The sequence below is a fragment of the Syzygium oleosum genome, unplaced genomic scaffold (genome assembly GCF_021117445.2).
Source record: "Syzygium oleosum isolate NSW1041296 unplaced genomic scaffold, Sole_v2.1 Sole_v2.11, whole genome shotgun sequence".
Taxonomy (NCBI): domain Eukaryota; kingdom Viridiplantae; phylum Streptophyta; class Magnoliopsida; order Myrtales; family Myrtaceae; genus Syzygium; species Syzygium oleosum.
Genome location: NW_026607495.1, coordinates 9,695,010 through 9,719,895, shown reverse-complemented (window position 1 = coordinate 9,719,895; position 24,886 = coordinate 9,695,010). Strand labels below are relative to the sequence as shown.

The window sequence follows — 24,886 nt, the reverse complement described above, 5'->3', positions numbered from 1 at the left end:
CCAGGTAAGTGCAATTGTGTGCATGATGTGTTTATTGGGTGATATCATGTTTGGTTTTATCTGGAGGTACGTGTTAGCCTAGGTGGGGTTTAGGGTGTTACTTGCTGAGACGTGTCTCATGGTTGTTTCAACCAAACAATTTCAGAACCCCGGCCTGAACCATGAATCTTCCACCGCCTCTGTCTCAGCATTTTGGAATACCGATGCACACCGACCATAACGTGGTAGAATACCCTATTGAGATCGAGGCTTATTCGGAGTCCGAAGAGGAGCAAGTGGCTAAAGGGGATTTAGACTCAGGTTTTGGAGAGTCGAACTCGGAGTGGACGCCATCCAGGGGGCGTAGGGAATAGTTGAGGGGTAGAGTGAAGGTTTTGAAATGTCTCATTTTTGGAGTTAGGTTATGCCCAGGCTGCTGATCCTTTTTGTTATCGGTGTTATAAACTCTAGAAGTGTGGTGTGCATGTTTATTGTGGATTGTAAATGGTGTATTGTATAAGTTTGCATTGGTGATGGATGTATATATTTTCCCTGTTACCCCTCTTTAAGTATTGTCTGGGTGTATGTTACTTCCGCTAGTGCTTCATCTCTGATGTGTGGGGTCGGCGACATCCTAGGACGTCACAATATTCGACCATAAAGGTATGTCACGAGTTCGATGGGGTTCGGGGCGTGACATCCTGAGCCAAGTGCCTAGAGTGCAAGCTCTTCGACCGAGAGAAATGGAAGACTCCAGAGCAAGAGAGATTAAAGATTGAGTGCAAAATCGAAGATCCCCATGGGAGATGGAAGGATTACTCTCTTAAGAGTAAGAGCAATTGAAGAAAGCCAACCCTATTTGCTTAAGTTTTTATCCAAATTTCATATCCAATAAGTCGTCGTTTGGGCCAACATGGAAATTCATCTCCAAAAGATGTCTCTTGAATGTAATTTTTGGGAAAAAGACTAGAGCAATGACATGTAAATGCCACATCACTAAAGGCAACCTTGGACGGAGGATTAACGGAGGCAGATATGTGACTCAAATAAGAGTTGGTGATTTTTTTATGAGACAAAAAAAATTTTATGGTTGAATTAGGACTGGACTTAATGTTAGTGGTTTTTTATGAGACAAAATATGTTTAAGGTATAATTGGGACTGGACCAAAAGTTGACGGTTTGATTATGAGACAAAAAAATGTTTATGATGGAATTGAGGCGGGAGATAAAGTTGGAGGGTTTTGTTGGGTATTAGGCCAATTACCTAGTGCTCATGAATACTATTTGCTCTCTCTTTCACAAGCCTATATAACACATTAAGCAATAATCTTTCCTTCATCAAAGGGTCATTCCAAGCCAAGTTAGCAGGCAGAGGGAATCGAATAGCCCGCAATGACAGGATCCTGGAAATTCAAAGATCTATCGAGGGAAAACGAAAAGAAGCTACTAAAGTTTAGGAATCATCATTCGTGATGCCAAATCACGCACAGCCAGAGTTATTCTGAGCTAATCAACCGGTGTTTCGCTGGATCGTTTACAGAAACGACTCCCCCAGGTAGACCAACTTGGTTTCGAGGCACCCTGCATTTCTGTTGATGAATTCGAAGGTGCATTGACATTCAACGACCGAAGCAGCAACAACAACAACAAAAATGTTATCTCAATACTTGTATCGGAAGTCCTAAAACTTCAGAGATGATTAACTCAATTGAAAAATGGAAAATAGAAAGAAAGAAGAAAAGCACAAATTTATCTTCATTTTTTCTTCGATTGCCTGACCATCACTTCCATATTACAGATTGTGAGCCAACCATTGATGCAAAATTTTCTCAGGATTACAGGGGATAATCCTTATTAAAATGGCACAATTAAGGAGTTAATTACATTTCTAATTACCCTATCAGAGCTCCCACCACTCTCCACAGCCTTCCTGGCCTCTTCTCTCACCTTCTTGGTTCTCTCTCTCAGCTTCTCATCTGTCATCAACTCCACAATCTTCCTCTCTATCTCTTCCCCTTTCACAATCCTATCGACACCCCAATCCCAGTCCCTCTCCCACAGCCCCAATCCCGCTTCCTCCACGACCTTCGCATTCAGCTTCTGGTCGCCGTGTTGTGGCCATGCGAGCACCGGCACACCCTGCCGGGCTGCTTCCATCACCGAGTTCCACCCGCAGTGGCTCACGAACCCTCCGATGGCGGGATGCGCCAAAATCTCCTGCTGCTCTGCCCACCCTCTTATGATTACCCCCTTGTTCTTGGTTCTCTTTAAGAAGAAATCGCTAAGGATGTCTTTCACGTCCTCGCGGTCGTCCTTGTCTAGTTTGGTGGTTTTCAGGTTCCAGCAGAATCTCCATCCTGATTTCTCCAAACCCTTTTCCAGCTCTCGCACCTGATCCCGCAACATGGCCGTTCTGTTTCCGAAGCTTATGTACACTACGGATTCAGACGGTTGGTTCTCTAGCCATGACAAGCAGCTGTGGTCCCCGTCTTGCAGAATGTGATACAGTTCTAGTGGCCCTACGGGAAGAATTGGCGGTAAGCTTGCGATCACCCTGTCTTTGTTGAGAGCACTGAGTGTCGATGCTTGGAACCACTCGAAGGTGTTCATCAAAATTCCTTCTGCCATGGGTAGAGCCTGAGAGTTCATAATAATGGTCGAAGTAAAAATATGGCTGGGATCCAGGAGTGCTGGTGGGAGGCTCGACACGTCCATCGGTGGCAACCCCGGAATCTTGATTTCGGTGGAAGCATTGTTGTACTCTCTCGGGTTCGATGCGAGAACCGGAAAGTACGCCATGAGAGAGAAGAACTCGACCGAGGTGGTGGAAACAACATAAATAGGTAGGTGGAGGTCCTTGGCAATTGGAGCGGTCTTGGAAACTAGAACGAAGTCCACAAACATCGCCGAAAAAGGCAGGGACGACGAAGATAACAGACGACGGAGGAGATGGATCGACTGATTGATGAGATGGAATTAGAGAAAGAAAGGGTCGACAGGGGCGGAATCGGCTTCCCGAGAGCTAGGAGTGAGCCGGAGTTCGAGATGATGAATTTCAGGATTGTGGTGAAGGAACGACGATATGTGGTTCGACTCGGCAGCGGACACGGTGGGCAGAGCGGTGATGAGCGTGATGACGCAGTTGTGCTTGGCCAGCATCGCAGCGAGCCGGAGGTACGGCATCAAGTGGCCCATCCCGGCGCTAGGGAGAAGAGCTATATGAGGAGCTTGTGTTGTGCTCATTGCTGAATTGGCCTTCTTGGATGATGAAGAGAGTGTATAGATGGTTGCCAATGAGTTGCTGAAAACGGGTTAATGTAGAGACTTCACTTCCCTTTCCATTTGTTCGTGCATGCTATAAAAGCCACTGTCAAGAACACGAAGGATGAGTGCAGTGGGGTTGGTGGAATGGGAGGTGGGTTAGGTGGAGGGATTCGCATGAGCAATTCGGATGCTATCCATCGTTCTTTGTTTTTACGCCCACAGATTCTCTACCTTATCGTTCAAAATGGATTCTTTATTCATAGAACTAGCAAAAAATGAAGGAAAAACACGAGCATTGCATGTGGGAAGAAGTTGAATTTGGGCTATTTAGGAAAATGTTTTGCCAATATTAAATGTTTGAAAACTTGGTTGATTAAGGAAATATGAATTTAGGGCACGTTTAGCGGCCGGATAGTGTAAAAAATTTAAACAACAAAAAAAACCCATAACGGAATGGAGCAAGATACGAGTAGTAGTTCATATTTGCCTAAACATCGGCGCTGCCATGGAGCCGTTATCGACCATCGCTCGGTGATAGCCAAGCTTAGGCGGTCGTTCGCCGGGTGGTCATAACTCTCACACGACCATGAGACGGTGGTCACCTGAAAGTTTTGCTCTCCACTGCGAGTGCAATGACCAGATCAAGGTTATATTTCAGTCACCTACCAAGCAAGTATGAGATGTAACAAATCTCCCACATTTATTATTCTATCCTGTCTCGGTCCCAAGTCTTGTCTCTTTGACCAAACGCACTCTTAAATTATTGTGAAGTATCGTTTGATTTGGAAAATGGAACTTGATTTTTTTTTTCCTTACCAAAAAAAAAACTACAAAAGGTAAGAAAGATCTAAATTTGAATCTATAAAATGCTAGAAATTGAAGGATTTAAGGTGTTTGCAATTTAATTTACAATCAAATTTTGATTATATCCCACCCTTGATATATTTCTTTCTAATTTGACGTTAAAATCATTTTTGGTTTGCTTTATTATGAGGGATCTAATATCTAATATCTATCAAATATGCAAATAGGAAAAATGAGTATTATGAAGTATTTAGATTAAGCCCCATCACCACAATACCAGAAAAGCACCATAGCCACTATACATTAGCTAAAAATAGGTTTATTACTCCACTAAAATTTGACATTACTGTACTTAAACACTAACTTACGGAACTCGTTGTATACATGCACTTTGATTTATAACAGTTACTAAGAGCATGTTAACCCATCCAAGTTCTTCCTTCAATTTAAAAGTTCCTCTTAAAATCTATTCAAAAAAGTATTTGTCTGTTATAATAAACGTCACAGAAATGTAGTGTTTATATATTTTTAGCACCCGACCACAAAATATGTATGTTTTAGGAGTTTTACAATATGTAATGTCAGTTTATATGAAGGGAAAATTACAAAAAATCATCTTCAACTTTACTTTCCATATACTCATATCACGTGTCGAAACCTAATACTATCATCCTCACTTTGTACGATGGATTTCAAGTTGCATCTTTTACACACGAAATTTGAGCGATTACCATTTAATTCCCCAAACCATCCCCACTCTAAAAAAACTCAACGTGCACCCACACCCTCTCCACCCGCCCAAGAGGCTTTGCTCAGTCCGACGCACCCACCAGCACGTCTCCCCCTCTCCACTGAGCGGGTCGCCGTTGCTCCTTCGGAGGCCGTCGCCAACCTTACATCTAAGGTCGATGACGGTCATCGTGCTAGCTCAAGGTCAGGTTGAGGTTGGGCAGCATGGCTCCTAAGACTGTCGTAGAGGCTCGTGGCTGGCCGGAGGCCCTCGCGAGCTTGAGACCAATCTCGCACGGTCTAGGCAACTACGAGCCGAATGCTTAACTCGAGCTGGCATGACCTCGTCGTGGCGGGCCGCCAACGATATTGCCACAGACAGAGACAGTGGATGCGGGGAGAGGAATGCTGGTGGCAGGCAAGGACGAAGGGTGTCGTTATTAGCGTCGGGGTCGGGCTATGGCATCGAGTAGCCGCGCCCTGCACAATGTGTGAGAAGAGAGAAATGGCATGCGAAGAGAATAGAGGCGGGTTTTGTGCACGAAATCAAATTACTATTATTTTTTTAAATCGAAGAGATGCGAAATGTAATTTTTAAAATCCGAGAAGGATAATTGACGATGGTTTTTGCAATTGTTTCACCAGCCAAGTTTCATGTAAAGTGGGAAAGAGTGTGTGAAGTGGTACTTTCGAATGGTCATATCCTCATTACTCTTCTTGGAAGTTGGCGCATGTGGAGTGGGACTGAATCACTGAAGGTGGTATTAAAGTGCTGCACCTATAAAAGAAGAAAACATAAGGAGCAGGACAGCGCTCCATTAAGAGAGACTTCTCTCGAAGATTGAACCTAACGAGTTAGACATTTCGGGGGAATTGAATTCAAGGACATGTGTAGCCAAAGAAAAGAGAGAGAAAAAAGTCCCAGTTTGGAAGTGGGGGTCGTGTCGGCGAGAGAGATGGAGTTAGGACTTGTTCCGTCAAAAATAAAAAATTAAATGCTGAAAATTCAAGTACTAAGTAGAAAATGTTGATAATTTAGGCGTTGAAGATAGAATTAAAAAGTTTTTTTTGATAATAATTAAAAACTGGTAGCAGAATATTATGAATCTCTTATCAAACATAGAAAAAAAACCATTATTGATAAGTTTTATCAATATATTTAATAAGATTCTAATTACCATAAAACGAATTAAGTGGCCCCCGTTGGGATGGCATAGCAGAAGCCCGATACTTTCACCCGGGGAAATCGTCAAGAGAGAGCTTAAATCCAAGTCCGTCAATATATCCAATTGGACCCACCTTTACTCGAAAATTTAAGCTAATGAGTTATTAACCAATTAATATATAATAACTGTTCAATACCAAATAAATTCTCCGATGTGAGATTTCTCTAACATACCCACACGTGTATCTCAACGGCCCGCCTCCATCGTACTTATTAGAATAAGTGGATTTTCAATTTTAATGGAATAATATATGTCATTTATACTTAAGGTTATCAAACAAGTTTAATCTCATTAAATGTTACAATTTTTATTTTCAGCTCTTTAGTTAGTTATCAAATAGGCCCTTAGTCAATGCGAGTAAATATTAAATGTCGTTAAATCCATACCAACAAAATTCGTCATCGGTTTAGGCATACGACAAATGGTGGTCTTTTTTATATTTTCTTTATTTTTTTTACGCAATACGGCAGAACGGACCAAATGCAAACAATTGAGCTCTCAATAAACACTAAAAATAAAATTGAGAGATGATTAACGTGGTTTTAGTCGGGCGTATCTCTAGGAAAGAGACTGACGAGTTGTTCCACTAAATCAAGAGAAGGAAATTACAATCACTTGAAATGCTCAACCCTCTAGTATTTTTCAAAACCCAGTTATACCCGGTAAGCCTCAAGAACTCAGATCAAAGATATACAAAGTCTTTACCTCATAAGCTCACACTCCTTAATAGATCATTGAGCCCTCTTGAATTAGACTTTCATTCTCTCCGCGTCCAGGTCGGACATCCCACCATGTCTTGGTTGGACGTTCGAAATTCACTTTTGCTACTAGCCGCGTCTTGAGTCGAACATCAGGGTAGCTTTGGGCCAAACATCTGAGACTCTTCTGGACATCCTAACTTTGCGATTCGGACCTACACTAGCTAACCAACTTTTTTGATGCTCTTAAAATGGGACGTCTGACTCTTGTTCTCGCGTATTCCGAACCTTTTTGCTGTCTATAGGTGTCTTTGAACTCCAATTTGAGTCGATTCTAAATTAAATTGAGTCTAAACTTCGAGCCACACTCAACAAATCTCTACTTGGTGAGAAGTCCAGCCTTAAACTAATCAATCATCCACCACAAACGTCCATTAAGTCCAAGCAATACTCGAGCTTGCTCAAAGAAATAGACTTGGTCTGCACATTGTCTCTCGACATGCCATCTTTGACGCAACGATATCAGTCATCACAGTACTTAGTTATTCAGTGATATATCTAGCTCCACCTAAACAGTAAATCGACCTGTTATTCCAAACCACAGTCACTGATCAAGTCCCTTGACCACACAGCCTCTTCAACTCCTTCCATTGTCGCTATGTGTCTCACCTTAGTCATTAACGAAACCATTTCTCGTAGCGGCTCCCTCCAATCACAGCACAAGCCACATAAGCAACGGCATAACGCCTCAAAGATCGTCCGCTCTTAGTTTCTTTCATGACAGGGGTCTACGACTCTTGTTACTACCACACTACATTAATTGCGTCCTCTGGAACACACCCTAACGTATGTCGTCCCCAACAAAAACAAGAAGATCAATTTCCCAACCACAATGCAAATCTGCAGTTGTATGCATTCTCCCAACAGAATGTGCAAGATCAGGCCTAATACTATACCAATAACAAATAACGGTAACATGTGAAACAAGAGACAAATGCTTCAACTCCAAACCGATGCACCATGACAGTTTGGATAATTTATAGCATGCAGGAAAATGGTTAATTACAGATGGCCAACTGAATGTTGAGCGTTTCATCGCTTTCTTGACATAACTCTCCTGAGTCACTGTCATCACCTCAACCTTCATCTCTCTCTAGATCTCCATATCCAAAACTGTCTTTGCTATCTCGAAATCATCCATCCCAATATCTGCATTCAGTCGTCGCTCCAGCACATCGACTTCCAATGGCCACCTCGAAACTTCACACTCTGTTCTCGCCTTAGAACATCTTCTCAGCTACTAGAGAATCCGGTCACTCTACATAAACTGTCATAGCTCTAGCACCCTTCTCATCTCTAGGCTCTCCTTGACACTCCACCAGTTTTTGAACACCGTCCAACTCTCTCTTTACAACTGATCTCTCACTCCTCATTTAAGACACAGTAGATCTATTGAATGTAACCTATCTACTGATTATAAACTCGGGTGAATCCTCATCTGTTCACCACATCCTATGTCCTTTCACCCCATGTGCATTCCTAGTGGATACGTACGGTGAGTTACCTGGTGAATAGATCCCCATCGATTACGATTGGACATCGGACTCTTTAAGAAGTGTGGTCAAGTAACATTGTTGATTATTTTGCTCTTAGAATATTTTGTTACTCATGTTATATTCGAGTAGGTGATGGTAAACTCGATGGGAGGGTAAGAAAGTGTATATTTCTGGGTTATGTGCACTTGTGGTGTTCGGAATTAAATTCACTTATTGTCAGCAGAGAAGTTACACTTACGAGCCTCCAATACTTCTGGGTAGGAGTGTTTATGGCAGTGTTCATATGGATCTGGAAGGTGTTCAACGAGATAGAGTTGCAACTAGAAACTCCTAAAGTAGAAGGCATTTGCATGGTAATCGACACGGGTGGTGCTTATAGCGAGGTGGAGCATGTGGAGACAACGATTGCTGTGGCTACCGAATTTGATAAGGTGCGTGTTCAATTTTCTGATAGATATGAATACAACAGTAGTTTTGCTTTATCCGTGATAGAGGAGGTTGTGTCGGAAAATCTTTGTAAAGTAGTTAAAGGTGCATGTGGAGTTGGTATCTTGATGGGATCCACTATTATGGTGAAGTTCAAGCGGTGCTTGGACTATTTTAGGATCCAAATCTTTTACATAAAAAGCAGGCTTTCTACATGAAGAGTATCCAAGATGCGACTTCTTCATGAATTACACTCTAAAGAATCCAAGAGTGTTGACGTCCCAAAATCTTGCGCTAAGATTTGTGAATTCCTTTGTTAGATTGATAAACTATTTCATGAGGAATTGTGAATGTTAAATACTGTGCGAGTTATTAGGTGTAATTGAGAACCGAGAAACATTGTATGTTTGGATGACTCAAGTGTGGTTGTGATTGCTATTATATCGATTGATCTATAGTGAAATTTTATGGTGCTCTTCCAGTGAGTTATTAGGTGTAATTGAGAACCGAGAAATACTGTATGTTTGGATAACTCAAGTGTGGTTGTGATCGCTAGATAAATCTAGTGTCCGATTTATTTTCTTATTCAATTTATCGTATTGTTTGATCACTTATTTCCACAACAAGTATGCACCTCCTTCCCCTCGGCTCCAACGTGCCATCACCCAATGAGCATAAGCAGGAAAACCAAGCACTCTCGTTCCGATGTAATCACTAGGCTTACGTGACCACTTTCCTTAGGAGTTCTACACTCAGTCGCTGGTGATGGTGAGTCTTGAGTCGAAAGTCCGGCCTACTTTGGGACAGATGTCCAAACTTCACGATTCAAATTAACAATAGTTACCCGACTTTTGGTGCTTCAATCTGGACGTCTGCCGCCTAACTTGGGACGTCCAAATCTTGTCCTCACGCGCTCCAAACCTTTTTGTTATCTTTGGGTATCCCCAAAACTCCAAATCGAGTTGATTCCAAAATAATTTAGATCTAAACTTCGAGCTACATTGAACATTTACATATAAATATATATTTTACATATGATACACGCATAAATCAGACAATAGTTTGGCCTGCACGGATTAACACAGCCACTCTAACTAGGCTTCAGAGCTTATAAGTGATTATTTCTAGTCATCTCTAACCAATCTCAGGTTTAGATCCATTTCCAGGTATATTCGCTAGTTGAGTGTTTACATCCTGGCAAGAGATCGTTTCATTTGTGTAGATTTGTCGTTTGGAAACTCAAAGGCTAGCATGGCTCGAAATCATCTCAAACTTGACTCGAGTTGAGCTTTCTCAGTTAGTCTCAAATCTGAGAAGTCTACTCTATAGCTCAAGCTTTTCAAGTTCAGATGATGCTAAATCTTTCATCTAGAACATCTTATCAGGTCAAACTAATACAAATTAGAATTTTATTTCTATGGTTTGTTTTGACAGATTTTTTTTTTTATTTTTATGGTTGAAAAGTGGATATAGTTGTATAATTTACATGCTCTCAATGGAGCGCTCAAAATCAAACCTATGGATAATTTCCTAAAAGTTATATCAATTACTCAGTCTTCATTGCAGAAATAGTAGACAATGGACCTTATGGTTTTGTAATTTCTGGTAAAGCTATCCCTATACAGGACTACTATTACCAAAAGTACATACATCATCATAAAAAGCGGCACTTTGACTTCGCGCTCATTTTCCAGGTAACATCGAGTCAATGGGGACCGCAATTAGCTCATATTAGATCGTCTTGTGTATACTGAAACCGATCATGCAAGCTACAGCCCCTAAAACTCAACGATGCAAGTTTCAAAAGACGATCGGGAAAACTATCCAATTTAATCCTATTGTACATTTACCAATTTAGTCCTAAACCTTTTAATTATGCCAATTGAGTTCTAAACATTTTCACATTTTGCCAATTGAGTCCATCCAGTTAATTTTGACTGAAAATTGCTGACATGAATGACGACCGTCATCCATGGCATGACTTGCACTGACGTGGACAATTTTTTTATAATGTTTTAATTTTTTTGATTAATTTCTTTTCTTTTCTTCTTTTTTCCTTCTCTACTTTTTTCTTTTTCTCTTTTTCCCTCCGCCGGCCATCTTTGGGCCTCATCGATGGTCGGCAGAGATCGCCAACCTTAGGCAAGGGCGACCATTGCCAAGGGCCAGTGAGGGTGACCTTTGTTTGGGCAGGCAAGGGCAGCCCTTGCGCAAGGTCAATGGTGGGAAAAAAGAAAAAAATAAAAAAAGAAAAGAGAAAAATAAAAAAAATCAATAAAAATCCGAAAAAATTAAAATATTATTAGAAGTTTCCACGTCAACGCCACATCAGCAATTTTCGGCTAAAATTAGTTGGATGAAATCAGTTGGCAAAATGTGAAAAGATTTAGAACTCAATTGATACAATTAAAATATTTACGACTTTTTGAATAATTTTCCCCAGGATGATTTGATCTAAAGTGAGCTACTCATCAATCGTCATCCTTATCGACCTTACCCGTAGAAATGAGAGCACAGCCGGCGTGCCGTTTTGGTTGATGAGGTGGTCCTGGCGTGCACAGGGAAGAGTCGTTGCTCTAAGCAACAATTCTGGATTTGCTTGACCTCAATCTAAGCAACATCTTCCTGTCATCTCAATTTTATATACGGACATCCAACAACTGTCTTTGTCAAAATAGGGAAATTGGAATTTGGACCGTGATCCATTTCCACGTACGTTTCCCAAAATTGAAATGCACGAGTCTTAACGTTATCTATCGATAGTGTAGGCTCGATTCACCCGTGCCGCTAACTGCGGATAATTTCATTTTCGGTCGCCCGAGTTTTCTTTTATGACGTCTTGATACATTCTTGACATCAGTAAAGTATTTCATAAGCTCAGAGTTTATCTTATTGATATGGAATCTATTGTGATTCATCATCATAAGCTATTGTGACTTTGTGTTGGTTTAATTAGAGGGAAAGTACACCACAAGTCGTGAAGCTATTGTATTAACTACAGTTTTAATAATCTTTTAACTTTTTGACAAATCATTTAAGTTCTAGAATTTTTTAAAAGTAGCTTAATAAAGTACCTGAGACGAGTGTCGACAGAGGCGGCATCCTAAAATTTTCTGTTATTTTGCTCCATTACTCTCCCAAATGTAGAAATTTGTTTGCAATAAACATATCCATGAAATTAGGTCCTATTTTCGACGGTATTGAATGGATTAAACTTTTTTTTTAAAATTTGTGTTTATGCTCCCACCAATACATTATTCATAGTAGGTGTCCACTTCACGCTCCGACATCCTCCGACGGTCTTCCGAATTTGGCTAGATTTTGTGTCGGAAGGACTTAATTAGACATTCTGTTTAAGTAACTGGACTTGATTAGAAAAATCGAAAGTACAGAGATATAATTAGAAAAGTAGCGAAAAGAAAAATTCTTCCATAAATATATTTGTATGCAATTAGGTGCTACTTTGAACCATGTGTATATCATGAAATCACACTATTTTTCCAGTGTGGCCCTCAATTACAATTGTTACGAAGGTCTTTAAACTCGGAGAATCACGTCCTTACCATGTGGCAAGGTTGATGCAACCAAATAAAATCAATGTGCATCGAACAATTTGCAAGAACAATCACTCATGATACAATCAAGCAAATATTGAACGGCTTTTCATTGCACGGTGAAATTGACTATTTCGATATTAGACTTTTGATCGGTACCGACCCACACGTCAATCTCAATTCGGCGAAGTCGGAGGCAGAAGGACACAAATTCTATGATGACATAGGAAGAGTTGCGCAAGTTTAGGGGCTAAATGCATTCTTTGTCCCCTCATTTTCCAAAAGGGTATCTTGGAAGGTGGCCCTTCACCCCCAACAAAGCAACCTAATTGACCTAGTATTCGAGCCATCCTCGTTTCGGTAATAAACAATTCTGTCTCTACCTTATCCCGAAGACTCTCTCTCTCTCTCTCTCTTTTCTGAGAAAACAACATGTTTGCTGGTGCCAAAAGGTACCCATAGTAACGGAATCGAATGCTTTATGCACAAAACATCGGCATCGATCTAACCTTTGTTTAACCGATGATGTTCATCACCGGACAGAGTTGGAACCACAAACTACAAGTACCGTGCAAGACCCAGTTATGCGTCGGTCTCGGTTTCTTGCAAGACATCACAAACCCTACCCTTTCCCTCCCTTTCCCTCCACTCATATTTGCCCACAAACCCATCCCACACAACCTATAAGAACGACCACATCCTCTCCTACCAATCCAATCTACAAAGAACTTCATATCATACATAGAGATAGAATTGGAGCCGTTCTTGCAATTTCAAGACTTGGGGTCAGCATTAGCGACGGAGAAAATGGAGATCAAAGTGCGGGACGATAGCTCGACGGAGCAAAGCCTCCCGCTCTTGAACGATGAGCTCCTTCCGGATGACGCTGATAGGAGGAACGCGATACAAAAGGCTATGAGACAGACGTTTGAGAGCACCGCCCATTTGGCCAACCTCTTGCCCACCGGGACGGTCCTCGCGTTCCAGCTCCTATCCCCGATTTTCTCGAACCAAGGCCACTGCGACCCGGTCAGTCGGGCCATGACCACGGGCCTGGTGCTCCTCTGCGGCCTGTCCAGTTTCCTCCTCTGCTTCACCGACAGTTTCAGGGACAAGAAGGGAAACGTGTGTTACGGGTTCGCCACGCCTCACGGCCTGTGGGTGATTGACGGGTCGGACACGCTCCCGCCCGAGCTCAAGGATCGATACAGGCTGAGGTTCATAGACTTCGCGCACTCGCTCATGTCGGTTCTGGTGTTTGGCGCGATCGCACTTTTTGATGAGAACGTGGTGAACTGCTTCTACCCGGCGCCGTCGGACGAGACGAGGGAGGTGCTGACGGCGTTGCCGGTGGGGATCGGAGTCATCTGCACCATGTTGTTCGTCGTGTTCCCGACCAAGCGGCACGGGATCGGTTTTCCGCTTTCTGGCAATTGAACCCCACCACATCTAGAATCCTTGTCTTTTGAGACAATGCACAGTTGCAGATTTGAATGTGTTCATTCCTTAACATCATCCTAATTCCTTTCGGAGTGGATCATGTCTTCGAGAACAATAAAAGAATGACTTCCATCGCTTAGACAGTTTGCTTATTGCGAGTCTTGCGTATCATCGCTTTTGCACCGATAATATATATGGAGCGAACAAGTTGCCTGCACTTGGATCATGTGATGTGAATTCAGTTCGCATGAACGGTCAGATGAGGAGGGACCCACGTGGGACCTGCCTGATCCAACGGTTCATGTAAGCCAGGCCCATGTGATCTTGACGTAGGGCAAGATTTGTTTCTCAACGCATGATGAAATGATGCTGCATCGTACAAGCAAAAGGAACAAAATAGAAACGCGTCGCCTAGCGATACGCCCAAGCAAATATTAGCTTGTGCCAGAAATGAAGCTAATATGGAAAAGTGATGTCAAGGTTTCCGCATTTGTCCTCAAAAAGTTTCAAGCACATATACTGATGCAGATAGAAGCGATAACTTGAAAAATTCTTCTACGATTCAACTAGAATTCAATTCAATTTCATAATAATCTGAATACAAAGCTGGACGTCCTTTTATAATGATAGGACTCCTAAAGATATCCGAATTAACGAAGATAACATCAAAGCAAATCAAATCTAATATTATCTAATCAAATCAAATCAAATCTAATCTAATAAAATCAAATTTAATCTTATCTAATAAAATCAAACGAAATATTGATAATTGGAAATTGCCTAAAGTAAAAAACTGCCTAATCAGAAAAACTGCCTAGATTTTCGGCGATTACGGCGATCACATTCTTCAAGATAATCACAGGCTAACTGTTCTACATCATATACATGTATAAATGCGTATGTAATTCTTGAATTGATTTCGGCATCTTTTCAGGAAGCCTAGAGCAATCATCTTTCCGCTAATTACAAAATGATGGCTTATGAAGAATGAGGGAGGCTTTGCTGTTTCCTTCACTTGAAAGCGGGGAAAATTCTCGATTAAATCCTAAATTTATCATACCAACTCAATCTTAAACTTTCCAATTTTATCAATGTAGTCCTAAATATTTACGCGAAATTCCAATATAACCCTTCCGGTTAATTGCTGCCGGAAATCGCTAACACGGCAATCCACAAAGTTGTCCTCATCAAATCGCCTATCTTGCCATCCAATTTCTAGACAAAATTGGCCGGAATAACTACATTATAATTTTGTAAAAATATTTAGGACTATATTGACAAAATTAGAAAGTTTAAGGCTGAGTTGGCATCCGTAAGACTGATGTAGTAAATATGAGTGTACTAATAGACTTCAATTTGATGTGAACGGGCGCTTTTTCTTTTGAAGATATATTTTGCTTATCCCTCTTATCTATCGAGACTTTAAAGCTCGGTCTTTCTATCAAAATGAAACTAACTACCATCTCATTTTAGAAGAAAGGCATACAATTATTGATTTTTGCAATGACCAAAAAGTTTATACTAATCAATAGCATATGGGATTGATCATAATCTGTTAAGGTGTGGTTCATACTCTCCATTGATAGGAAGACAAGGGGGTCTCGCTCCCAAGTGAGCGGGTGGGGGTTGCGAGGGCAGCACTCCCGAACCGCCAAACGGTTTTTATAATTTTGGCCCATATTTTATTGGTAATTTCGGCTTGGGCCTATGAATAGCTGTGCTGCCTATATATATTATTTCTTTTTCTTGTAATTAAGAATTATAACAAAGAGATTGGATGTGCTGATTATAGTGGAATCCTCTGCTGGATGTGGCCATAGTTTAAGGGTGGAGCAAGATTAAACTTTGGGCAAAAGAACGCTACAAGTACCATAACTTGTGTACGGCGCTCACTTTAGTGCCATAACTTTTTTTTGGATCACTTTAGTGCTAAAATTTTTGAAAAACGATCACTTAAGTGCTAAAATTTTTGAAAAACGATCACTTAAGTGCTAACTCCGATGCCGTACGCAATTTTTTGCCGGAAATCTGACATGGCATTTTTTTTTATTAATTTCTGAAGCTGACGTGGCTCGCCGGAGTCTCGCCGGAGATTGGCACTTAAGTGATCGTTTTTCAAAATTTTTAGCACTTCAATGTTCGTTTTCCAAAAATTTTAGCACTTAAGTGATCGTTTTTCAAAAATTTTAGCACTAAAGTGATCCAAAAAAAAGTTATGACACTTAAGTGATCGTTTTTCCTCCGACTTGGCACCAAAGTGATCCGAAAAAAAGTTATGGCACCAAAGTGAGCGCCGTACACAAGTTATGGCACTCATAGTGTCCTTTTGCCTTAAACTTTGTGTCTCGATTTTTTTTTCTCACCTTTACTCTCTATTTCATTGTGTTTGTGCGCCTAATCCTAATAGAATCAACATAAAGACATGTCCGTTGTTCAAAAAATAGGGTTGCATTCTCACTTCGATTTTTTTTTTATAAGATAGATAGCTATATAGAGTTGTATTGACAAGAACAGCCCGAGACTTTTTGTACATGTATCTATGTACGACAGTAGAACTATTTTTCTTTTCCCTAAACAAATGTATAAAGAAGGAAAGTCTATGAAAAATTGTCACAATGTAGAAAATTGCCGATGACCCTTTCGACTTTGGCCAAAAAACCATCTAGAACTTCAATAAACAGATTGTCCGGGGAGGTGAATTAGTCAAAGTGCAAGAACATTGATCTGGACGCCATCCGATCGCTAAAAGTAAAAAGTAAATCTTTATTAACGCGTGCTTAATTAGAAAGTGACGGCAGATGCACGCAGGCGCATCATACCATTAATACACCTCCATTTTTAACTTAGAAGAGCAACAGTAGATAAACCATAGGTTTGATTAGCAAAATTTCTCACCACCTAGAAAAAATTATTAATGTATGCACAGATAACAATCATCACAGATTCGCAAGAACCCCGTTATGGCAAACCATTCCTACTCTTCTGTTCCCGCGATCCTCGTCACTACTGCGTGAATTGGCTGCATCGACGACGGCGAAGCCGATCCCTCGCCGATAAGTCGGAAAGATTAACAAGAACAAAGCGGAGAAGACGACGACCACCAGCTGTGCCCATTGAAGCAACGACCTGAGTCGACGCGATGCACGTGGGTAGAGGGTATCCATCACGCTCCGATCCGAAAACACTAGGACCGCGTAAACCGCCATGGACGTGGCGGCATGAACAAAATCCGATGGCCGAATTCCATGGCGAGGAGGACGATATGCGGTTTGGCTTTGTCGGAAGGTGACACGCCTGAACATGTAAATTTTGTGCGGTAAATACAGATCCCGATCACCGTAAATGACCCCGTAAATGACCCGTGCGAGGTACATGTTCAGAAGTCTCGATGGGGGTTTCATCTGTATATAAGCAGATATACACATGCCTGAAATAGACTCTGCCGTGGACCTTGGAGCTATCGGTGAAGCAAGAGGCGCAGCAAAAGATGCCGAGGACAGACACGAGCGTGGCGGTGACACTCTTGTTCGAGAAGCTGGAGATTACCAAGAACACCTGGAAGGCGAAGAACGACCTGATCCGCAAGCAATTCGCCAGGTACTGAACTAAACGGCATGCCAACTGAATGGGCTTTTCCTCCGGACGCCGGTGCAGAGGACGTTGCTGTGGATTCAACAGAAGCGGTGCCGATGGTTGCGACGGAGAACTTGGTAGGAGATGGACGCCGGTGCAGAGGACGTTGCTGTGGATTCAACGGAAGCGGTGCCCATGGTTGCGACGGAGAACTTGGTACAGGAGATGGGGGAGTCTCCGCCGGCAAAGGCGACACAGATGGCACTGCTTGCTGTCCTGGCAACGACGGTGGCGATGGTTGCATCATAGAACTCGGAACAGGAGATCGGGGAGTCTCCGCCGGCAAAGGCGATGCGGACGGCACTGCTTGCTGTCCGGGCAACGACGGTGCTGGCAGTTGCGACGGAGAACTCGGTACAGGATATCGGGGAGTCTCCGCTGGCAAAGGCAACACAGACGGCACTGCTTGCTGTCCCAGCAACGACGGTGCCGGCAGTTGTGATGGAGAACTCGGTGCAGGATATGGGGGAGTCTCTGCCGGCAAAGGTGATGCGGACGGCACTGCTTGCTGTCCCGACAATGATGGTGCCGACTGCCGGCAGTTGCAACGGAGAACTCGCTACAGGAGATCGGGGAGTTTCCACTGGCAAAGGTGACGCGGACGGCACTGCTTGCTGTCCGGGCAACGATGGTGCCAGCAGTTGTGACGGAGAACTCGGTACAGGATATGGGGGAGTCTTCGCCGGCAAAGGCGATGTGGACGGCACTGCTTGCTGTCCCAGCAACGACGGTGCCTGCAGTTGTGATGGAGAACTCGGTACAGTATATGGGGGAGTCTCTGCCGGCAAAGGCGACGCGGACGGCACTGCTTGCTGTCCCGGCAACGACGGTGCTGGAAGTTGCGACAGAGAACTCGGTACAGGATATGGGGGAGTCTCTGCGGGCAAAGGCGACGCAGACGGCCCTGCTTGCTGTTCCATCAACGACGGTGCCGATGGCTGTGACATAGAACGCAGTACAGGAGATGGGGGAGTCTCCGCCGGCAAAGGCCACTCGGACGGCCCTGCTTGCTGTTCCGGCAACGACTGTGCCGACGGTTGCAACATAGAACTCGATACAGGAGATGGGGGAGTCTCTGCCGGCAAAGGCGATGCGGATGGATCCGGGTCCGGTGGATGATCCGCGAATTCCACGGGGTAATCGTCGGTGTCCAGCATGTAGTTCGGCCGGTCCTCGATCGCCGATAGCCAATTGCCCATTGGAAGTTCAAAGCACGATCAGTTTGGATGTCGCAGAGACGACTTTCGTTGATTGGTCGAAGTTCTTCGATTTGCGTAACTTTTTTGGAAGTTATCTAGTACATGACGAAAGAAGGCAGTGTTCCAAGGTAAAATTCCAAAAAAGATTTGAAATGAAATCATTTTCTCAAAAAAAAAAGGGTCCAAAATGAAAATAAGAGTACGAAGTTACTGCGTCAATCTTAAATAAGGATCTCAAGTAGATAAGTCGTCTCAAATAAGGACTTAAGCTCGCCGGCTGGCTAAATTTGTGTTGGCCGGCGTGCAATTGATTTTTCTGGCAACTGGAACAGGGCGTTTGAGCCAAGTCACAACTGCTTAGTTGGAATCTGAACTTCATCTCTATTCTCCCATGGCTCCACATGAGCTCAACAGCCACAAACATCTTCCAACTCCAGGCGGGACTTGAACTTCGCCAAAATTGCGGACTTCATCGGAACGCCAACTCCATTTGCACTTTCAGCTACTCCACAAGGATTCACAGACACAACCTCCTTTATCACCAATAGTACAAAACCACCATTGTGTCAGTAGATCAAACACGCACCTTATCAAACTTAGCTGCTACAATAACCATTGGCTCAATAAGCTCCACCTTACTACAAGCACCATTCGGGGTCAATTACTCACAAATACCTGCTATCGCAAGAGTTTTGGGTTGCAACTTCAATTTGAGCTGAACACCATACATATCTATATAAGCATTTGTTGACACCTAAATTTCGGCGCATCATTTAGTGGTTAATTGCATAGAAAATTAGGGATTAAATTTTAACCCCTAAACAAAAATATTAAAATTGCATAGCATATAGTTTAGGCTCATATAGATTAATTGCATTCCGCATCGGATTGGCGGTGGCAAGCGAGCTTAGAATTCGTCATGTAAATTGAGCTCGGACATCGAACGAGACTCGGCTCACTCGGAAGGCAAGGGCCGAAAATTACAAGTCAGAAGGGCTTGGTTGTCTTAATTTGAGCTTAAATTAGCCCATTATGCTTAATTAAATAAAAGCCCACATTAATTCAGCCCACTTGAAATTAAATGATAATTAAAGCCTAAGCCCATTAGGACTAGAAAGCCCGGCTAATTGACCTAAGTTTACATTATAAATATATCGTTATGTGTCATAATTAAAGGGGGCTCTCATAATTTCAGATCAGATTTTTAGAGAGAGAGTCGTGAGAGCTGGGTAACATATCAGAGAGAGAAAGAGACGATTCCTTGGAGGGCTTCACAGAGAAGACGACAAGAAAGAAAAAAGGTCTTCTTCCTTCCGGTTGGTCACGCAAGGCACACAAGATTTTGGCATGGAGAAGACCTCCACCAGTAACTTTCTCTCTCGGTCAAAGTCTACACACTGAAGAGACAAGACAGGCGACGACAAATTTACTGAGAAAGAGAGGTGAAGGACAAAGTGGACGTTCTGTTCATTCCGAAACAGAGAGTCCACAATTCCTTGCGGCTGTCCACGCGTCTCGCGGCCCCGCCATCCGTGTTCCTCCGCGTTCCTCCGATTTGGTGAATTGCACAACCGCGAGTAGATCATCCATCAAGCACCGCCGCTATTCCGATCGAGCGTCAACCATCAATCATCGTTCCATCGTGCCAACCACGACAGTGAATGAGCCCACCGTCGCCGCTTTACCATCCCGATCTCGCAATCCCGATCCGCTGCAAATTCAAATTAGGAAAGAAATCTGCAAATCAGGTAATTATCTTATCCCGATTTGATTTGAATATTTTGTTGCCTAATTTGTGCTTATTGATATCTAATTTTGCATATTCGAGTAATAAGCATGTTTCAATTAGGATTTATTTCTTTTTTGAAATCTTGGATATCTCGATCTTATCAAATTTGGATAGAATTTAGAATTTTCAAAAATCTTTTGAATATATCCAAAATATTTAAGATATCTAAATTTTTTCAAGATGTGATCGATTAGGAAAATTTCCTAATCCGCAATCAGACACGTGGAAATAAATCTATCTATCGGCTTTAGATAGAGTTATTTCCATAGCGGTATTTCGAATTTTAGGATCAATCAGTCGCGCTTCGTGATCGAAACTTAATTCGAAAGATTTAGCGGTTATATTTTTACTGGATTTTAATTTCGAATTTCGATAAAAAAAATACCAAAAATATTACTCTAGAATAGGTTAATTTCTTTAGTTTAAAATTGCATGTTTAGATAATTGGCATTTTAAATTCCGAATTTCATTAAAGAAAAAATACAAAAAATAATATGCTCGTCATTAGAAATAGGTCACGCTGTGCATGACATATAGTTTGCATGTTAGGTTGCATTAATCGCATGTCAATTTTTGCACGCCATTACATATAGGTTAGCTTTCATTTAAATAAATAAAAATCAAAAAAGAAAATTTCTGCACCTTTGAACTCTAAGTCAGGATTTATCAAAATTGTCAAATTGAGTATTTTTCTTGAAATTGGTACCGAAAGGGCGTTAGGAATCTAGCGTAACGAAGTCCCCCGAATCCATAATTTCTGGTTCGCAGAAATAAAATAGTACTCCCGCTATTTTATTTAGGTTTTTAATCAACCTACCTTAAATGATTAGTGGCGACTCCTATTGAAAATATTCACATTTCACGATTGGACCTAAGTTGCGATTTGGTAGAGTTTGGGAGAACTCGAGCTAGGTTAGTTAATTTAATTGATCTAGTAATCCATTAACCTAAAATCAAAAACCCGATTTTTTTAGTCGCGACAGCATTGCCACAATCACTCCCACCAAGTATTAGTCTCATCAAATGTAACCTTTCTATTGACAACGGCTAAATTTAATTCTAGGCACCATAATCGATAACCTTGCTCACCTAACACATAGCCTAGGAATGCGCACTTTCTTGTCTTTCCATCGAGCTTAATATCACTTGCTCGAACATCACATGCAACCAAATATCCTAAGAATAAAATAATCAGCAATGTTATCTAACCACGCTTCTTTAGGAATATGACATCTAATCACAATCGATCGGGATCTATTAACCAAATAACTTGTCGAATTAAGTATTTCTGCTAGGAATTTCCTAGCCACAACAATAGTAGAAATCATTTTACGAGTTGTCTCTAATGATGTTCTGCTCATTAACTTTACAACTTATTGTGGTTTACTTCACTAGCACTAGTGCAGAACTCCATACAACTGTTACTTTACACATGTTTGATTATCTTACCGGTCTTCAAATCTATCAAAGCTCTTAGTTGCCTAATACTAACAACAACATCATACTTTTGCCTCAGTATAAACACTTAGATCTTCCCCAAGTAGTCATCCATTAGCATAAATCTGGCACTATTCCTCGAAGAAATTAGCGACAACTTGCAACATGCAAGTGAGACCACTTTGTGATCTCGGTGATCGTACTAAACTATGTTTTTTTTGTCATTTATGTAAGTTGCAGCACCTGCATACCTACGGAGTTTCTTTGCGAACATCCAATGTTTGATAACGTCCGAATATAATAAGCATTTAGATAAATACTATCTAATTGGGTATTCGATGAACACGACTAAACATTAAAAAAAAATGACCATGGAAGTTGTAAAACTGCTCACGACTCAACTTCTAGGCCCACCACAACCACCTCCGACGAGGGGCGCGATCTATCTTAAGGTGGGATTTTTGGTCTATATTCGGACCATATCCGGTGATATCCATATTTCACGTTCTTCCAAATACCGGATAGGAGGAGTTTTATCCAGCTCACCAAACATAATCTTATGGTTTTTGAAAATGAAGTGAACTCCTCAAGAATAAAAGCTGACTTCTAAAAGAATAAGAATTAGATCTCTTGGAATGATAACTTGGTCTTATCTGTCCACACTATTATATTTTAAAGATTTCAATCATGATCTCTTTCGTATGACGTTTCAATGATGAGGTAAGTTTACTTTACCATTGAGGACTCCATTTAACAATATTTTGTTTGAGCAATTGAAGATATCAAAATCGATTGCCAATTGATATATCAAACTGTTGAGTGGTCAATTGTAATCTGTGGACTCAGATACCCACTTGCAAAATTTTGTTAAACCCTGTTGAATTATTCTATAGAGAAGCATTAAAAAAGCATCCCTACTCTTTCACTAACAATGATTTGTATTCCCACTATAGAAACCTACAATTAAATTGGATGTAGCATAATACTTTGCTTGTTTTATGGATTTACCATTGTGCTTTCAAGATTACTCCTCTTACTATTATAAACTCACCACAGCGGAAACCCTAACCTAAATCACCTGATGCTTAACCATGTCCTCCTTATATATTTTGTGCTGCCGATAGCCAGCACGCCACTACCACCTCAGGTCATGCTTGCGAGCAACTCCTCTCTCTCTCGCGCATGCGCTTACACACAGACTAGCCGAGGGTTGTTGAGCCCATCGTAACCTTGAATGATGTCGCGACAATACGCTTGACGAATCGCCGCCTCTCTCCCTCCACTTGTCTAGATTTATCTAGAACCAAATAACTACAATAGGTAGTTAGTATTTGTGGTGTTGAAGTTTCTTACTGTCATTGGATGAAAACCTGAAATTCTAGGAGAGTCCACGTTGACCTCTTGTGGAGAACTCCTTTTGTGTTGAGTCGGTGGAAAATCGCCTATATATAGGCAAGAGTGCCCTGTCTTGTTGCTGTACGCTTGAGAACAAACAAACCACTCTTGTAACACACCCATACACAATATCTCTTGCTTTGCCTTTTGTTGCTCCTTTGCTTAAATCTCTTGCCACAGTCTTGTCTTACACACACTTTCATATTAGAACTCTACACTTCCAAAATCCAACGATTGGTATAGAGCCCAGGGGCCCGGGACTGTATTGGAGCAGGCAGTCAGGGACCGTGAACCTAGCGATTCGGAGCGTGGTACATGAAGACAGTGGTCATGGACCATTGTACATGAGCAGGCGGTAAGGGACCGAAGTACGCTGAAATCTACAAGTACACAATCAAGGACTGTGATCAATTGGTATGGGAAGCTTCCTTGGTGTAGTGCCGGGCATTATATCCAAGTCATGATGGCGGATTTTTTAAGTTTGGTGAACGGCATCGATAGACTCAATAACTCCAATTATAATAATTGGAGTACCCGCATGCAATATTACAACTAGGTTAAAATTTGTGGGATATTGTTGGTGGTTGCAACACCACACACCACCAACAAACGATGGCAAGTTAAGAAAATTGAACATCAAAGAAGGTGAGGCCCTTTATGTTCCTGCTGTAACCGTTGAAGATGAGTTTTTACAGTACATCAAAGAGCGCGAAGATCGCAAAGGAGGCATGGGATAACTTGAAGGCACTGTTCCCTAGAACAAACGATGCCAAGTTGCAAAGGTAGTAGAACGAGCTATTATTGGTGTCGCAGCAAAATATGATGGTAAGTCAATTCTTCTCCAAAGTTAAATCTATTTGTGAAGAAATTTCAAAATTAAATCCTCAGAATGTCAACTCCAAGGCAAGGATGAGAAGAACTATTATTCACAGGTTAAGGCCGGAGTACAACAGTATCGTTACGGCCACCCGTGGATGGGTAAACGAGCCAACTCTGACCGAGTTGGAGAATATAATTGCCCACCAAGAATCCTAAGATAGACAAATGTCAAAGGTCTCTTCAGTAATAAAAGAGGGTTCAAGGGTTAGAGTAAAAATGGTGCAGGCATTAGAAATGGCAAACATAGAAAAAGTCATGGAGAATGGCAAAAGCGACTAGAAGACATAGGACCTCGGTGAGGGGGAGCTCGCTGAGATTGCAATAAGGATGAAGATAAGAGTAATAGAAGGCATAAAGGAGGGTGTTACAACTGCGGCAAAATAGGCCACTTTGCTAGGGATTGTCGACTCAAAAGAGTTGAAGGAAATGTTACGGCTTCTAAGGAGAGTGATAGCAAAGACGAGTGGGATTTCTAAGAGTCCCTTGCAGTGGAGGAACAAGAAGAGCTCGCAGTCTCTTCCATCACCAAGTTAGAAGATGCAACCGCCCTCATCACTGTTACTAATAAATTGATCAATTATGATAGTGATTAGATAGTTGATTCGGGGTGTTCAAATCACATAACCGGAGATCAAGGAAAACTACCAAACATGTTTGAGTACACCGGTGGATGAGTAGTTGTTACCGCATACAACTCGAGATTATCGATTACCGATGTCGGCCAAACAATGATAACACCCTGTCTCAATTCACATCAGGTTGAACTGAAAAACGTATATCATGTTCCGAGAATGGAGAAAAATCTATTGTCTATGTCACAACTCACAAACTCGGGCGATTATGTGGTGTTTGGTCTAAGAGACGTCAAGGTGCATCGC

The 24,886-nt window shown here is 41.8% G+C and overlaps 2 protein-coding genes and 1 pseudogene across 2 annotated transcripts; 2 read left to right on the top strand and 1 right to left on the bottom strand.

Moving 5' to 3' along the window:
• Nucleotides 1-1,719: 1,719 nt before the first annotated feature.
• On the bottom strand, nucleotides 1,720-3,371 carry LOC115680465 (UDP-glycosyltransferase 708G1-like; annotated as a pseudogene).
• A 9,445-nt stretch (nucleotides 3,372-12,816) lies between these two features.
• LOC115680545 (protein DMP4-like) lies at nucleotides 12,817-13,815 on the top strand. The gene has a single exon (XM_030604359.2). The coding sequence runs from the start codon at nucleotides 13,044-13,046 to the stop codon at nucleotides 13,671-13,673; it is 630 nt and encodes a 209-aa protein (XP_030460219.2). The 5' UTR covers nucleotides 12,817-13,043; the 3' UTR covers nucleotides 13,674-13,815.
• A 3,785-nt stretch (nucleotides 13,816-17,600) lies between these two features.
• LOC130139238 (uncharacterized) lies at nucleotides 17,601-18,428 on the top strand. The gene has a single exon (XM_056315772.1). The coding sequence runs from the start codon at nucleotides 17,601-17,603 to the stop codon at nucleotides 18,426-18,428; it is 828 nt and encodes a 275-aa protein (XP_056171747.1).
• Nucleotides 18,429-24,886: the final 6,458 nt, after the last annotated feature.

Excerpts from the sequence above, each read along its gene's own strand:
- LOC115680545 (XM_030604359.2), top strand. The coding sequence starts at position 13,044 with ATGGAGATCAAAGTGCGGGACGATAGCTCGACGGAGCAAAGCCTCCCG.
- LOC130139238 (XM_056315772.1), top strand. The coding sequence starts at position 17,601 with ATGCGGACGGCACTGCTTGCTGTCCGGGCAACGACGGTGCTGGCAGTT.